Source organism: Epinephelus moara, chromosome 16, assembly GCF_006386435.1.
Source record: "Epinephelus moara isolate mb chromosome 16, YSFRI_EMoa_1.0, whole genome shotgun sequence".
Lineage (NCBI taxonomy): Eukaryota > Metazoa > Chordata > Actinopteri > Perciformes > Serranidae > Epinephelus > Epinephelus moara.
In genome coordinates this window covers 15881419-15899732 of record NC_065521.1, presented here as the reverse complement: position 1 = coordinate 15899732, position 18314 = coordinate 15881419, and the positions used below count along the sequence as shown (strand labels likewise).

The following is an 18314-nucleotide window of genomic DNA, read 5'->3' as shown; positions in this document are numbered from 1 at the left end:
CTGGAAAGAGGGCAGGGGAGGATGAATGAATGCATGCAGAAGGTAAAGCTGGAGCTGGAGTGTTTGAGATGAGTCCCCTCGTCCCGGCAGAGGCCTTACTTCCAGATTCGTTGGGGTTCTCGGCTGTCATGAGGTTGGCGTCCACCTCCACGGTCTGAGCAGAGAGGCATGCTGGGTTGAACGTCCACGTCTGTCCTCCAAACGCCACCCGTAGATCACCATCCGCGTATACTTTCAACACCTTCCCGGCCTGGCCAAGCACCTAGGAAAGAAAGAGCAAGTAAGGTGGATGTAGTATAGGTCAGGGAGAAAGTGTTTTAGACGGGTAAAAAACAAGGCAGAAGGTTGACAGGGACAAATAAGTAAATAATTAGCAGAACTATTCGTGTTTTATAGAGAATTAATTTTTTGCCTTTTTAATTTAGGTAAATAAGCAGGCCGAATTCAAGGAAGCGACTCTATGCTCGATTGCTTCCTGATGTACACCCAATCTTTAGGAAGTAGGTCACTTTTAATTCAGAGGGAGGTCTGCCAAATAAAGGCTTTACTTTACCAGGAACACAGTTAACATTGTGCACACAGACACGGGGTAACCTGAAGCCAGAATACAGAGGTGAGACAATGTCATTGTTTAGCAAGTCTCACGACAAGACTTGAAAACTTTGCTGAAGGTCCTAAACAAGTTATTATCCACCATTCAACAAATCTAACGACATTTTAAATAATGTCTCTCTCTTTTGGTAAGAGTAAATAAATAGAGTAAATAAATCATCGGACAGTCATTCTTAGTCAAAGGGATTAAGTCCAAATTAGGTCATGAGTCATTTGTGTGAAAGTCAAAGTCAAGTAACAAGTCTTTTTTTTAATATGTCAAATCAACTCAAAAGTCATCAAGACCTTAGTTGAAAGAATTATGACACAAGTCTGACTCAGGAGCAAGTCATGTGACTCGAGTCCACACCTCTGCCACAGTATGGCATCAATTCAGCCTTTATACCTAATGCTATAATACCATGAAAAGTTAGGACTATCAGGCTACCATCTATTATCAGGCTAAATAAGCATACAGGAGCCATGCTGTCTGTCCACTCTCCATGGCCAGCCTGCAGTCTCTTCACACTCTCGATGTCCTCCAATACTCTTACTAGCTCGCCAACTCCAAATGTGTTCACCTAGTGGGAGAAAGATGGACAAATTGTTATCAAAAGATCTTACAATCAGATGAAGCATCCAGAAACTTATCTGTATCTCAGTACCTTGGTGAGAGCCCCAGGATGGAAAGTCCAGCGGATGTTGTTGCTGTACTGGACTCTGACATCTCCTCGGTCAGTGATTCTATGAACAGTCCCAATCCGGCAAATGTACTGAGAACACAAATAGGCTGTGTCACCCAGGGTTCTCCCTCTGCAATGCTGTGACCTTAATGTTCCCTTTAGCAGCTGTGGTTTGAGAGTTGGACGCTCTGTTTCCTTTCACTCTGTTGCACGCTAATGTCCATCTGAGCCACTTACATAAACATTCTGTATGCGGGGCTCAAGAGACATGTTTGTTTTGGTTGTAAGGCCATGTTTTTCTAAAACATAAAGAGTACATAGTAGGTTCAAAGTACAATGGCATCAGTGTAACTTGTTGGAAAAAAACATTTGAAGTTCACTTTGTACTTCTCCAGGAACACAACAACGAGTTATGTAAAGCTGTCTGTTTTTAAAGGAGCTCTACACGATAGTCAGAATGTATCTGTGATTCAGAGGTTGTCTGCACATGGCTCTCAACATGGAGGTGGCTGAGCCAGCTGCTAACAGTAGCCCCTTTTACACTGCCTCTTCAGGGAGGGAATTTCATGCCATTTTTCTGCCTCGCCATGCTGTATATAAGGTACGATCATGAAATGTCTCACCTTTAAGCTACCACTGGATGTAGTAACAGAGCCGAAATGATGTCTGTATAAACTGGACAACCAGCAGGACAGGATCATGGGTGGCACAGGTGTGACATTTTGACAACGTGTTATGCATGAGTCCAACCACCAGGAGATTGAAAAAGTAGCTAGTAGCAGTTAGCAGCAACTCAAAGAAGAACAGTGGCTTAAAATGATTGCAAATTGGGAAAACAATGAGGTCCATGAGCTCCTTATCCTTCGAGCAGAGGACAAGATCAGCCACCATAAAACAGGCATGGTCAATGATTGTCATTGCCATGCTATGCCATTGTTATTGTTTAGAAAGTGCTGTCGACGCTTATGTTATATGTCACATAAGAGGTCAATGATGTTGTGTTACATGTCACACCTGTCACACCTCATTTGCTTCTTCGATGTCAGCATGCTGTCTAAAATCACACACTGGAGCGGCATGATGCTGCTGCTGTTGTTTAGTTCTATGTAAAAATGCAAAAAAAGACATAAAGAAGGGACTTCATAGTGGCCTTATAGCTCGATCTCTGTGTAAAAAGGGTTTGTGCTGGGGTGCTGAGTAGCTCACCTGGTAGAGCAGGTGCCCCATGTACATAGGCTATGTCCTTGCTGCAGCGGCCGCAGATTTTATTCTAAACTGCAGCTCTTTGCTGCATCTCTCTCTCTCTCTCTCTCTCTCTCTCTCTCTCTTGCTAACAACGCCAAAAGTGATAACAGAGCTCACAGTGTTAACCAGGGGGGAATCAGGGGGTGAGGGCTATGCTTCCAGGCTGCCGCCACCCAGCAATTAGCTAGCCAGTGGAATACACACACTGGACTGACAAGCACTAACATGCATGCACAGCTGGACCATGTACCACAACAAAGAACATAAAAATTCGGATTATAACACACAGAGGTAGCGTGACTTCATTCTCTGCTCAGAACACCATTACACCACTATATCTTTACATAGCAAGTACGTGTTTGCTGCTATATTAATGGTCTGAATATCGTATATAGCTCCTTTAATATGTCTTGAATTGTGTGACTGGTCTTTCTTGCAGAATGGAAGACTTTATTACCTCAGCCATTTTGGGGTTCCACCCTCCATGGCCCTCCTGCATCTGTCGCAGGATGTCCACCTCCAAGAGACATTTGACCTTGTCGCCCTGCTGGAAGGAGTGGCCATCAGCACTCTCCTGGCGCTGCAGCTCTGCGTGCTCTCCTAGATGGACAGGTGTTATGTTGGAGACTTATGAGGGTTTTTCCAAGCAAACACCAGTAACAGATTGGGCTTTAAGTCAGCATGTCTGTTGTCTACAGACATTCATATTTACATCTGTAATGTTTAGAGATGTCATGCAAAAATACCATAAAACATTACAATTATACCCAGTTTGTTTTTGATTACCAATTCCTACACCACACAAATTAGTTTCATAGGTTGAGGATGAGGTGGAGGGCTGACCTTCACTTATCAGTAAGTAGTGACATAATATACCAAAAATTATTTTTTATGAAGGCCAATACCTGTCAAACATACTGCTTTACCCTCTAAAACAACTGAGAAATAAATGATTTAGAGCATACTTTGAAACAGGAATCTATTTGTCTTACCTAGCTTTGGTAGATGGTCTTTGTAGTAAAAGCCTCCTTGGCCGTCAGACACATATTTGAGGTCTACCTTGCCCTTGTGGCCCATTCGGTACACATTGGTGGTGCCATTAGACCAGGTGACGCTGGCCACGCTGCGACCAGACTCTGTATCCCAGCCGCGAATGTCCACTACCTTCCCAACCTTACCCTCCCCGCCTACACACACATAAATACACACACAAATATGCAAGAAACAATAATGCATCAGTGTGTGGGAGAAGGGGCGAGATAAAAGCATGAAAGAAAAATCAGCTCACTAAAGAAAGAAAAGTCGTTAGATAAAAGGAACAAGAGTTTGGTGTGTTTTGATGAGGAGAAAAATGTGTGAACATCAGAGTAGACATGTAATCATCCATGGTAAAATTTGACAAGAACAATGTACACGAGACAAATGAGATGACAGACACAGAGGTGTGTGAGAAACATTTTCCCTGTACAGACATAAGCTGACAAGTGTCATTCACTTCCATTTTCTAGAGCCAGCTCAGTCCTTAATGGTTTCTCCATTAATTAAACACCTGGCAAAACACAGCTCCCCCTTCTTGATTCAAACACAGAAACATCACAGTAAAAAATAAGTGTCACAATTAAAAAAAACAAAAAAACATATTTCACAACATGGTCTCAGATCTTGACATCAGATTTTATGATGTAAATAAACTCTTGTTAAGCCATTAAAGTCATCAAGCTGCCTCAATGCCTAACCACACCAGCTTAACCAGTGACCCGTGAAACGACATGGTGGGCTGGAGGTTTCTGAGCATGCTCAGAGCTTCCTGTATGTGCTCACCGCATACACCATTTAAGCCTGATGAGTGACTTAACCAAACCCCAGGGCATTGATTTCAAAGACACCAAAAGGACATTTTGAGTCATACGCTCTAGCCCAGAAAACGGAGCGTTGCTATTCTCAGAGACAACGATGACCCCAGACCAGGAAACATAAAGATGTATTAACATTTCATCTTTCCCTCAAGGAAACATTCAAGGGCTTTAATTAATCCCACTAATGTAGAAGATTGCTTTCAATTATTATTCAAACTATTTCATACATCAGCCAGTGTGGGCTGTCTGTTTCTGAAGGAGGGCACATTTTTCAAAACAGCATTAGTGTAGACTCGGTGTTTGTCACAAAATGTAAAACTGCAATCACGTAAGCCACAAAAACACCATCTCCATTCTCTACTTTCTCAAAACTTGCAACAGAAACCATATTCTAAGTGAAGGGGCTTTTCAGTTTATGCCACTACACAGGGCTGGAAAATGAAAAAAACAAAGAAGAAAAATGTTATGGAACAAGGAGTCTGTAAAGAGACTCACAGACAGGCACATCTGTGGAACAGACAGATGAGTCACTGGCAATATAAATGCACACAGACACATACTAACACGACATTTTGCGGGTTAATGAGACGTGAGGTTAGAACGTTATTATGGGTTGTGGATGGTGAAACGCTTTGAAGAGGTACCGTTCCATGCTTTAAGAAGGTAGGGGGCCTGCTGAGCTGGCAGCACCAAGTTAGTGGTTAAGAACAGTCCCCCCACACACACCACTCACCGTCTTGGTTGCCCCAATCCCAGTCAGGTCCACGAACCACTTTAACCCCTTGGAAGATTCCTTTGAGGATGATCCGCGGGAGGTTCTGCCTCGGTGCCAAGCTCACTCTGTGATAAGAGCATGGAGACACAGCTGAACAAACTGCTCTATGGACCATTTAAGACTATGTTTGGACTTCATATGAAATTTCCTAATACAAACTTTGGTCAAGTATGTATATTAAAACCCCAGCTTTAAATCTGTGACCAGCCAAGACAGATACATTCCCACAAAGGCCAAAAAAAACACAGAAATGATGCAGTATCACAATATTTATGAGCAAATACATTTGCTTCATTTTAAATTTGTCTTGATTAGAGATTCCAGATAATAAGGTTTATATTTGTCAACCATGTTACTGATTGATAATCAGTTAATCATGACAAGCTTATGATATGCAAATCATCAAGGAAACAACAACCTATTTATAGGACACAGGCTATATTTGCTGCAAAACCCACATAAATTTGGTGTTTAAATCATAAATCAGCTTTAACAAAATGCTGTTGTCAAGCAAAACCCACCAACAAAAAGTCTTCTACGGACAAACAACATTCAACAGATTATTCCCTTGCCACCTACAGGCTTTACTGAGGAACACACATACTGTATGAGGAGGACACCTTAATAAAACTTTACCTGTTCATATATCAAAGAAAATGTCTACTGTATACTGACTTGAAAACAAAAAAAGCTGCTTTAATCTTTCAACTGACTAAAAAGGTACCTTGTGGGGTTTTCTCATAGACAAGCTTGTTTCTGTTTACATTTAGCGTTTCTCATCAAAATACAAAATGTGTATCCTAACATGCTGAATGCACTTCCTACTTCATAAATACCTACAAAAACTTTTTTTTTTAAAAAAGGTTTCAAAAAGTGAATCAACCTTACTTTTTTATTAGTACAGTGCTACCTGTCTCATGTCATCCTGTGCTCATTACATATACAGCATGTGTGTCCTCTGCCTTACAAACGACTTCAAATTGATTGACGAGCAACATCTATTGTGTGGAGATTCTTCCACAAGTGTTCAAGAGATAAGCAGGATAGACCCTATTCTGGACAAAGTCTTTTTCTAATAGCATCAAAACAACACACGCACAGCCACAGACATCAGTCTAAGCACTCTACTATCTAACATGGACCAACAGCCTCAATTGCAAACACAGATTCAGACACTCAGGTGAGACGGTCATAGCCTCAAAATCTGACATACCTTATGGTAAAGATTTGATCAGATCTTGGCGCAAACGAGCTGCCTATTCCCATACTTTCTTGACGAGATCAAACCCCAGCTTCCATTTAAACCAAACAGCTTTTTGGATAGACTCAAAGTCATATAAAATCCAGTGTGATCAAAAGAAAAAGAGCCTTGAGAGAGCTGTCGTCCTCAGGGAGCCTCATAGAGGCTTTGCTGCTCCCGCATGTTTCTCTAGCTCCAGGGTTTTGCTTAAAGTTAGCCTAGGATAACTTCATCCCCTGTCACAGGCCAGATTTTCCAGGTTCCTGGGCGCTGTAGCAGGAAACAGCAGTACATTTGGCTCTTAGAGCCAACTAACAGTAAATCTCAGCGTGGGACTGGGCTTGGACAGGTCTGTGCTGAGAAGAGTGCATCTGTAAACAGAGCTTTGAGCCTAATCCCTGGACAGCAGAGCTATCAGAAAGCAGGCCATGCCAGGGCAAAGCACAGAGCATGTATGTGCTTGAAAATGTAAATGCCCGTATCTATTTATATTTGTATACATAAACAAACGCTGAGAAGTGCTGTACATATATTAGACAGGATCTGTACAAACACATTCTTCTGCATTGCTTCAATGCAAAAAATTAATGTGTTGCTGTGTTTTTCGAGGAATTCGGGCTATAAATGGTAACAACAATATTGGTTATAGTAATAGACTTATTGAACTTGTAGTGTTAAGGGTCACGGAGAGAATGTAGCAACCTGTGCCAATTTCCTGATGACACAAAGCTGATTTAGTTTAGACTTGAAGGACTGACTGAAAAGATCCTCAGTGTTGCTTCTCCGAGAAAGACAACAGCTCTTTCCAGGGATCAAGCTTTCTAATCCTGCTCAGCCAAATGTCACCTCTGCTCCCAGACAGGATCAGGACAACAGACCTACACCTACTGACACAACGGCTGGGTCAACAGTCAGACAAGGGTTAGTTTTACTGTTTGGAATAAATGCAGTAAATTAGAAACCACATCAAATTGGTGACAGTCAGAAAAATACAGTGAGGCTATGAGTTGGTATAATAATACCAGTTGTGGGTGGCATGATGGCTTAGTGCTTTCACTTTAAAGTAAGATGGCCCTGGTTTAAAATGCCAGCACTGCTTGCATTTACTGTACCCACTGTAATGTTCTTGTGGTATTTTTACTGCAGAAACACAAATTCAGGCAGGAGCAGACTTAGTTTAATTGGATACATCTTTCAAAACACACTGTACATCGTCTTACGTCCAACAACCTTGCTTTAGTCAACACATCTATCAAAGCACTGAAACCAGGGTACAAAATTTACATCATCCACCAGTCAGCTGCTGGTAAAATATGAAAGTGGCTGATAAATTTAATTCAGTCAGCAGCCAAAAAACAATGGCAATCTATTGAGCTGGTAAAATGTAAATATTCAATAGCCATTTGACCAGTGGATGAAATAATTAATGTCGCACACTGACTAAAACCCTTTTCAAAAATGCTGAAGAGGACAGCAGCTTTGGGATGGACATACATACATTTCAGAAAGAAATGAGCATAGAAATTCCAGTAGGCCAACTAGAACCCAATTCAGGTGGAAATTTCAGGCAATTCTGGCTCGTAAACAGAGAAAGCACTGGAAAACTCTGCAGGCCTCTCGTGGGCTTTGTGCCTTTAATGGAACTACTACTGCCCCACATGAATTGAGGAGGTCAGGTGGAGCGGTGTAGCTTGATGTGCAAGGGAAGGATTAGGCATTGAGTTGACCGGATATGTTCCCTGGATCTGCGTGTGTTGTTTGTTTGTGTGTGTTGAAGAGCCGATTAACCAGCTGCATACCAACCATCTCCTCGTAAACATATGGTTCACGCATATGCTGCCGTGAGAATGCAGCATGCTAATCCAGTTAAATCTGTTGTAATTACAATGGGACACTCATGTACAGTACATCCGGCTCAGGTCACACACCGAATTTGTGATGGTGCAGAACGAGTATCATGAGCTGCAGTGGTTTAGAGTGCTGACAGCTTCCCATTGTCCCCTCCGACCACCAATAAAGGTTCTGCCTACAGTGAACTACAAATAGATCCACTCTGCTTAAATCATCATTAAACCCTCGCACATGTTTGGTCCACATGAAAGGAGTCCCTCTTAACTATGCTTAGCCCAAACCCCAGTCTCCTTACATAAATCACTGCTGGCACAACAAGAAGCCCCACTCATTATGAAACCAAGCTAAATTTGCCTTTCCAGGCAAATATCAAATGTGTCCCATGACTGCCAGATTATAAATTAGTCTTTTGAAATGCTGTCAGTGAAATATGGGTCAGTGTGGTCTGGAAATAAAGAAGCACTGTGTGCTTAGCACCACATACTGCAGAGTGTTCTTCTATTTCATTCATCTGACAAGAAAAGAAGTGACTTTCATGTGATGTTCTCCCACATGTACACTCTGTCCCACTGCTGGGTGACAATCACAACTTCTTTTTCACTGAGATTTTGCAAAGATGTCTTTGATAAAAGAATGAAGGAAGAAGGAAAAGACTGAATGTTATCAATGGATCATTTCATGTTAATATGATGAGCAATGACTTAAACTGATCAAAAATCTCTCTTCTGATTTATTTCCCTTGGTTGCGCTGCACAATCTGTAGACATTCATGTTCATCACTACCAGACAAGCTCAACACTGAACAATGACTAATTATAAAATGTAAAAACTAATATTTGATCCAAAATGTACAGACGAGGATCAATGTTTCTTCTCATTTTAAGCCTTTGAGTTTGAAAACTTCCTTTTTTGTTGTTTTTGTCAGTCAGTGTGCAGTGTACTTCTGGGGATTTCGTCCTCCATATTTAATTGCAGAGTGAGTTCTTCTTGCTTACAGGCTACTATCCTATACAGGAAGCTGCAGACCCAGAACCAGACCCAGGCTGAGTCTGAGTGAGATGGCAGCAGCTGCCCAGAGGAAGAGAGGGTTTGCCAAGATAACATTATCTTCTGCCTTCTGCTTGGAAGTAGTGAATTTACAGCTCACAACAACTTAATACCCTAAGGTCATGTGTTGGCAAAAAAATGTTGTTGTACATTTCCAACCTGTCACTGGCATGAGCTTCTTTCTTATCATGTATTACAAGTTAGCTGCTTAACACTAGTAAAAGTTGCATCATTTATTATGACTGCAGAGGATGTTAGAGACGAGAATATTTTTTACAGTGGTTTTTTTTTTGTTTGTTTCTTTTACAGTATTTGTAGTTACAACTCAATTTAAGTCTGCAGTTTCAATAAAAGATGAGCCTGTAGATTAAAATTCAATCCAATATAACACCAAAGTGTATAACTCAATTTGTTCATTAATATGTAAAACTTCAAAATATGTTTTTTAAAAACTGAAAATTAATTTAATGTCACCTCCAGAGGGTGTATAATTGCAAATAGGACACAGACTGGAGAAGCTAAAGTGATTAAAAACTAAAATGATTGGAATACTGACTCAAGCAGAACAAGCTATGACTGATAAACAGGGCAAATCATAAATTAGACCATCTAAAGGACACTGCTGTCATTTACCAAATATGGAAATTATGTATCTAGACTAATCAATGACGCACAGCAAACCATCATCCTAAACACTGCCTTAAGAGTCATAAATACATGATACATAATACTATACAGACATGGCTGGCTGAATGACCTCAGCTGAGTCACAGTCTTTTCTGCCACTTACGTACATCAATATACCATTCATGTTTCAGATTACATAAAAATAATCTCCCTGAGAGCAATGACTGAGACAGGCCCTGTGTGTTATCGGTGACGTCAGTCCATTCAGAAGCGCTGCAGACAAACGTCTTTAACGGAGCTTCATTTTCTCGATATCATTCAGATTGGTCAAACTAATACAGGGATACCAGTAATATTCATCCATTTAAGAAATGTGGCACTGAAGATATCCTACAATAGTCTTTAATACTTAATCTTTTGAGTTGTACATATATTCATTATAAATGTCAATCATTCATAGGGTTTTAATTATTTTCAATTTGAAGTGATCCGTTTAAATTAGCTTGTGCTTGCCAAAAAACAAAAAAAGCACCGTGTAACTGCAACTTTTTTTTTGTTTTTCCATCTGGAACCTCCCATTTACGATGGGCTTGAGACACGTCTTCATTGAGGACTTAATCTGATCCCGTCTGATTCGGGAGTGGGAACCTCTTGCGAACGCATGGCTATTGGTGACACTGACTCCAGCAGGATTTGAACCCTAAACCTTCCGCATGCAAGACGAGTGCTCTGACCACTACACTAGGGAGACTTGTGCTTCCAATGCAAACTCAACCAATGTCACACACATAAGATATAAAAGGATTCTTACGGTATACTACTACTAAACAACAGCAAATTCTTACAGTGGGACTGAGTCCACAGAACAGTATGGGCTGTGGTATTAACACGCTACATAACATTGCACATGTAAATGGTTACACTTACATAAAAGTGCCTCAACCCAAGAAAAAGTACTGTATTGCATCTGACTTTTTTCTATTTTTCAAGGTTTATCTTTGTCTCCCTCTGATGTTACACACCAAAGTTGGTTTGGATTACTGTAAAATTTAAATAGCTCAGATTAAAGATGTGGATGCTTGACACATTTATCCACAAGAGCAGGTTGCTAAACACAGTATCCTTTTTAACCAATGTCAACAATTATCAAACATCTGTTCTTCTTTCAATCAACTGACAGCTTACTTTAAGATATCCTAAAACTGCAAGTGTGTACTATACTGTAAATTCTTAGAATTAATTATACTCACTAACATTTAAAAAAAAAAAAGAAAAATCAATGTAATGAAAAATGACTGCGCAAGCTTTTATGCAGGGTCCACAGATGGAAGGCAGTGACCTGTTTTGACCTGCTTGGAGGGTCACATAAAGGTGTTTGTTCCAACAACAAAAAAACAACACCTTAATGAAGGACACTGCTGAGCCAAACAGTTGGCCCTCAATGACAGATCAATACTTGTGAAGAGAAACTGAGATGGGAGACGAAATGAGATTCCAACTATTGTCAGAATGCTAAATGATAATGGCAGGCCGGGTTTCACTTAAAGCCCGAATCTGTAATTGGTGTGCAGCTCCATTTCCACCTCAACCATCACAGTTGCAATGGTCTATAAATAAGTGTGGACCCATCGTAAATACAAAATGACTTCAGCAAAGATGTTTCTAGTATTTAGTTAGTGAACACAGAAAATAATAGCAGGAAGTGACAACAAAGACAGCAAGATAATGCATTTCAAGTCATGATCAGGTCAAAACCAATTTAATGATGTGTTAAAATTTTGCGGTTGCCGTGCCCAGAGTCAGTCAGAAATTCCCAAGTCCTACATGTAATGGCTTTAATGGATATAAAGCTTTGGCTCATTCTGACTGGGTCAACTCATGATCTGCAAACTGCAAAAGAAAAAAATAATAACCACTACTACTCCTGCAACAAATATCTAACTAGAAGATTCAACCAAATCGAAGCTAATGAGTAACAAGTTTTGGGTCTCGCCATTATTTGTGCCATTCATTGGACAGCAGGCACGGGAAAATAAATGAAGCTGTGTTGGACCTGGACCAGGCTAAACTATAGAACAAATCTGGGTCATACATATCACCTCGTTAAAATGAGAACAGGCCATCCAGCTGACATTCAGACAGTGCCTGAAGCACTTTGGAGCTTTACTGTGAACTGATGCAGAAGAGTGGATTCTGAAGGGAGAACTCACTCCAGTTAATCTGGATACGTAGGACACTTGGAATCAGCTCACTAAACATTCGTCCACAGCGAGGCCAAGTGTGGTTTGCCCAAGTTGACTCAAGGCTAGCCATTTATTTAAAAATGCAGTCGTTTGGAAATAAACGTGGTAACATCTGGCCAGGTAACTGAGAAGAGATCCTGACCACAGCCAGGAAATATATAAGTTTACAGTTAGAGGCTTAGCAAAACCAAGCAGACGTGTACAAAAGTGGAAAACCTGATGATATTGCTGTAAAAGCCCTGTTGGCCTGTAGACAGACACCCGGCTAATGAAAGTTAATTGGAGGAAACAACACTAATGAGGTCTTACCTCCTATGAGTGGAACTGGATCTGAACAGAGCAAGCTAGTCGAACAGAGACATTGTAAGGGACGACACCATAATTAGAATTTAAATGAGGATCAATTGTGCTGGGGAAGTGGCAGTGCAGTACTCACGGCTGGGAATGTGCCGTCTCGTAACGCTCGAAAGCGTGGCTCAGGTCGTGCTTGTTGTTCATGTAACACTGGGTGCACAGGTCATAGTCGAAGCACACCTTGCATTTCCACCGCATTCCCATGATGCCATGCTTCTTGCAGCTGTCACAGATGATGTTGGAGTGACGCACGCCTGCAGGGGAAGGAGAAGTGAATGAAGAAAGGTGAGTGGGGTTATAAATTCAATATGTCTGAGGTTTCTATTGTAAAATGCAAGCACTAAACTATGCGTGTCCCTTACGAGTCACTGAAGAATTCAAGGCATATGTCATCTCCTTACCCATGTTACTTATCACAGTGGCTCATATTATGAGATGTGGGAGAACTGAGGCACAAACATCATGACAAAAATACCCCCACCCCCTTAGCTCATCTCTTCTCCTCTTTCGCTCCATTAATTGAAGGGCAAGCTTCTGAGGCAGAAAAATGTCGCTTTAAATGGAGCAAAATGCTAATGAGTCCTGCATTATTGTGTATGTGTCATTTAGGTCCCGAGTATAGCTGGATGGCTAATGATGAGAGATAGCCTTTACTGTACCATGCCTTGTCAAAATGGGCTTTGTGGAGGCTCTGTGTGTGTGTGTGTGTGTGTGTGTGTGTGTGTGTGTGTGTGTGTGTGTGTTTTAAAATGAGATAATTTGTGCTGATAATGACCATGTGGCCGTGAAACTCTACAGAGACCAATGATAATGTCTGATCATATTAAAGGGATAGTTCAGATATTTTTGAAATGGGGTTGTATGAGGTACTTATACATAGCCAGTGTATTACATACAGTAGATGTCTGTCTGCATGCCCCCAATTTGGAGAAGCAGCAGGAGTACTGACACAGAATTAAGCAATGTATTGTAGTGGATGGGGGTCAGTAGCAAGAGGTATTTTAGCCTCCTAAAAAAAGTCCACCTAAAAAAATTCCATAATAGTTTAAGTGTATGCTATATTAAGTGCATTTTTACTGCTTTACCTTTCTATCTGACAGCCCATTTTGACAGGGAAGCTCTTGACGGCTTCAGTTCCCCCTCTATGCTCTCTTCAGAGCCACCAGACTCTATTGACAAAACCAGTAATTTTGGCTGACTGATCGGGGAAGCTGCCGTTCTAACGCTGGCTTGGTCTTCCCTCTGGTTCATTGTTTAGCTTTCCATATTGGACTACAACCTGCTTCTTCAAACTGGGGGCATGCCTACTGACATCTACTGTATGTAATACACTGACTATGGATCAGTATCTCATACAACCCAACTTCAAAAGATCCAGACAATCCCTTTAAGGGAAAGCTCTCCATGTTGTCTACCCATCGACCACATTTTAAGGTCTCAAATTCTCATGACCCCGACAGCAAGAGCAGGCATGTGAAATGGAGTACATAAAACCGAAAATAAGTCTTCAAAACAACAAACACCTAACGACTAAAATGTGTCTTGTCCACGCTGACTCAAAACTGTGTGTCCAACGCTTGCTTCAAAGGCTTGTTGTAGTGAAATGTGTCAAAATCATTTTGGCAGACTAAAATTCAGGTATCATGTTGGCACAAGAGCATTTCAAACTAGAAGCGGCTCTTGTTAACTCAGTATTTTAATATAACCCTAGTCACAAGTGCTTACCGATTTGAGCGTTATCATAAAGCAGCAGGTCATAGGAACCTTGGTAGCCAGTGCGGTAGTTGGTTCGTGTGCCGCTGTCCCACTGAACCACCACTGTCTTGTCTGGCGTAGTAGTGCTGCCCTGACGCCCAATCTCCACCACTGTGCCCACGTGGCCCTCGCCGTCATCCTGGTTTCCCCATTTCCAGTCCAGGCCACGCACCACGCGCATGCCCACCTCCATGCTGCCTCTGCTGGGGCCTGGCCTGGGGGCTGAGCGCAACGGCCGGGGCCTGGCAGCACTGTCACTTCCGCTGCTGCTGCGCCTGCGGGGCTTGTGAGGGACGGAGCTGGCTCGTGCCGACGATATTGCGGGAAGGGACGGCACCAGGGGTGTTTCCGGGAACAGATCAGGGGTGACTGGAGGTAAGAGAAGATAAAAGGTCAATGAAACCTGGGAAAAATACAGCAGTTAAGTCACAGCAGGATACTGCAAGTACAAATGACGTAGATAAATGGGTGTATCAAATGCTGGCAGAGGTGAACCATTCAGAGATTGTGGCATGCATAACCAGTGCTAGACCCAAAATGACTATGAGGAATAAAAATTTCCACAGTGGGGCATCGGTTCTGCCTACAGTTAATAGCTCGGTCAAAAACTAGCCATAACCAACAGCGACTCAACTTTACAACTGGTCAAATCACGACGCTAGCTTAACATGCTAACTCCCACCTCACCTCAGTACATGGCAAAGTTTCTTTTGATGGTAAATCACTTTATATCTGTCTCTGGGCAACTCTGTGCCCATAACCTCGTGGCAGAGTTGAACTGTTCAGTGATTCTGGCTTGGGTACCCAGTACAAGACTTAAAATAACTGTGGAGGCACAAAAAAAAGTGGTGCATCATCCCTGTGTTTGACTAGAACATGCCCAATGACATACACACACATCTCATTGGCTGTTATCACTGTCCATCATAAGGTATCTGCATTAATTCATCAGGTTTGCCTGTATGACAATACAAAATAAAGATTAACTTTCACACCTGAGCACATTTTTGTCAAGAGAAACCTAGAAAAATACAGCAGCAAAGTCACATCAAGATACTACAAGTAAATAAATGGATGTAACTATATTATAATGCACTAAATCTTCTTTTAGCTTATCAATACTAAACATAAAGAGCAGATCCTTGCCAATTTGTCTAGAGTTCATGTCAAAGCTTTACTCTGGCCTCAGAAAATCTGGGGCTTATTCCACTACTCTCAACAAGGAAACAACACAACCTGTGTGCTGTCTGACTACAGGTTTGTCAGTGGCTGCTGAGGGACTCATAAAGCAACATGCCATATGTCTCATTAATTTCAGAGCAGTGTTTCGCTCTTTGCTGGTGGATCATTCACTGAAGGCCTTGCTGTGTGTCATGGCACATTTCTGGAGAGAGCAGCTGGACACTGACTGCTACGCCCCGCTGCGCTAATCAAGCCCTGACCTGACACACACAAACACACACACTTGTACTTGCATCCTTAGCAAGACATTCAATGGGCTTCATTCAAGTCAACCATAACACACAAACACTTCAACCTAACCTCAAAATAATAACCATGAGGTTTTAGTTGTACCCTTGTTAGCTGAGTAGCCTACAATATAACCTAGAGAAAACAAAACAAACCTATTTTTACATGAGTTGTGGACAAAAAGTTTGAACTCTTCATTGAAAAGCAAACATCTACAACGGCAGCCATTTTACCAACAGAAAAAAATAGAACTCTGAGAGTACTCTACAAAAGACATAAAAAGTCAAAATATCGTCACAAGGATGGACGTACAATAACACCCTTGACTGATGACTCCAGTGTTTTGAATGAATGGGTGCTAGAAACAAGAACTTACGCAGGAAGGAAGCAGCATCTATGTGGCAGCTTGACTCAGCAATACGGAGGAGTTTTTGCTGAAGGGCATGATCATCAGCAGACATCTGATCACATCCATTAATCACATGTGATCAGAAATATTCTTTTATAAACTGGTGCAGTCACTGTTCCATCTCTGCTGACATTTAAAGCATTCCTTGTTTATACTGCAGTGCTATTTCTGTGTCTAATCATACAACAAAAATATCTGTAAGGTTGCAGGAAAGGAAAACTGCAGGCTTGTAAAACTGAAGGACAGTGGACAGTGGAGCCCACAGAATGCACATCGTGACTGTCCGTCTGTGTTTATGCTCATTTCCTAAAATAGTGTTTAAGAAAGGACGGAAGTCTGCTGAAGTGTTCTGACACAATCCCTCATGAAAGAGAGGCACACATCCTTATTGCTGTCACTTTCACTTTAAAGACAGGCTCACATTTCGGCTCCTGTGGTGAATTAACACCACATACGAAAAGCACAATCTAGGAGGCCTCATGAGATGTAGTGTAGAGAAAGAGAAATTTACTAATAAACTTTTTAAAAACATGTACATCAATGTTTAGCAATATGAAGAAGCCAACAGTCTGGGAGGTATCTCTCGTTATTTCAACCATCTTTAGATGAAATCAAGGCCAGTCTGGTATGACGAAAGCACCGATAGCTGGGTTCCCTTGGAAACCACATAGCTTGGGAAATACCGATACAGAGCTTTTGATAAATTTACTGCTTATAAGGCCACAAATGACACAAGAATTTGCCAGCCAGCGCTCCCAGCAGTCCCTCCACCTCACAACCCTCTTCTAGGACATGACTTTGCCAGGAGGAGAGCAGGTAGCAGCTGTGGAGATGGACCTTCAGTTAGTGGCTGTAGCAACTCGAATTAGGCCAGCGCAAACCCTAGCATCCGGAGTCACAGCAGGCTGATGGCCAGCAACAGTTCTGGGTCTAACCTGTGTAACAGCAGCAACAGAAAGTTTGCTGATCCCAGACCACCCCGACTGCATTGGAGTTGCTACAGCCACTAACTGAAGGTCTGCCTTGGGAGCTGTCACCTGCTCTATTCCAGGCAAAGTAGTCTCCTTGTGGCGAGCTGTGAGAAGGGACCACAGGTAACACTAGCTAGCTAATTCTTTTCTCATTTGAGACCTGATATGTAAACAATAAATTCATCAAATTCAGTGCCACACATTGCTATTTTCAAGCTACTGTCATACTGAAGAATGTATGTGAGCATGGGTTCCATGGGAAAGCAGCCATCGATGCTTTTGTCATATGCAAGTGGGCCTGGTTCAATCTAAAGTAGGTTGGAGAAATTATAGCCACCCATCAATTACCAGTAGCATTTATGACCCTTGGTCAAATTTTTCATATTTGCTTGTGCAGTCGTCAGGAGACAGAAGAACAACAGCACAGTATCATGTGACTGGCCATGTTGTAACACAAAATAAGTGATTACTGCGATAGACTGAGGTCACAGAAACAAGCTTACCCTGACATCAAGTGCCATGTTTGCCAAAACAGTCAATACGTCTTTTCCACTGAGCAGATGGTATTGTTAATCCATCATTTCCCTGTTTACAACCACCATTGATCTACATTACAGGGACAAGGAAAGGACTTAAGCTTTTTCTGTGGAGAGTGAAAACTTAGTAAATGATCTATAAATGCTGGTGTGGCAGGAAACTTTCAAGAAGTAGACAGTTTTAAAGACTGTCCACTTCTGTGTGAATATAGCCTTAAGCTCACCAAATATCCAGCATTTATCTAGCAATTTCCACCTTCAGTATTTTTTAGTATAAAGCCTGATAGTTCAGTCACACGGTTTAGTTAAAAAATCCTTTCAATAATAGGGCGGACAGATGTCTGTAATGCGTTTGAGATTACACTTGCATGCTTATCAAGATTACAATGTAATTTTGGTATTAAAGGCATCTGCTTAAGCATGAAAACATATGGGATGCAGAGGATCAAAGGAGGGAAAGCAGGCTGCTTATACTCCATTTTCTGTCAGCTTAGCCTCCTTTATGCACTGGAATAATAACCCAGCCATTCATTAAACATTTTAGCATGCAAACAGATGAGCTTTCACAGGCAGTAGATGGCTTTTACGTTGGCTAGCTCCCAGCTTTCTGGGTGTGGATGGATGTAGGAAATGCCGAGCGGATGTACTGGTAACTGAGAAT

General features: G+C 41.7%; 1 protein-coding gene across 2 annotated transcripts in view; it reads right to left on the bottom strand.

Annotated features, from left to right (window-relative positions):
- Nucleotides 1-18314, bottom strand: part of mib2 (MIB E3 ubiquitin protein ligase 2) — a 50601-nt gene that overhangs the window by 21341 nt on the left and 10946 nt on the right. For both annotated transcript variants that reach the window (XM_050063869.1, XM_050063868.1), the window contains 8 exons: nucleotides 14238-14636; nucleotides 12595-12766; nucleotides 5109-5215; nucleotides 3512-3706; nucleotides 2977-3119; nucleotides 1257-1364; nucleotides 1068-1172; nucleotides 100-262 (listed from right to left, as the gene is read on the bottom strand). In XM_050063869.1, coding sequence (XP_049919826.1) covers nucleotides 100-262; nucleotides 1068-1172; nucleotides 1257-1364; nucleotides 2977-3119; nucleotides 3512-3706; nucleotides 5109-5215; nucleotides 12595-12766; nucleotides 14238-14460 — 1216 coding nt within the window. In that variant the 5' untranslated portion in view covers nucleotides 14461-14636. The remainder of the gene's footprint in view (nucleotides 1-99; nucleotides 263-1067; nucleotides 1173-1256; nucleotides 1365-2976; nucleotides 3120-3511; nucleotides 3707-5108; nucleotides 5216-12594; nucleotides 12767-14237; nucleotides 14637-18314) is intronic.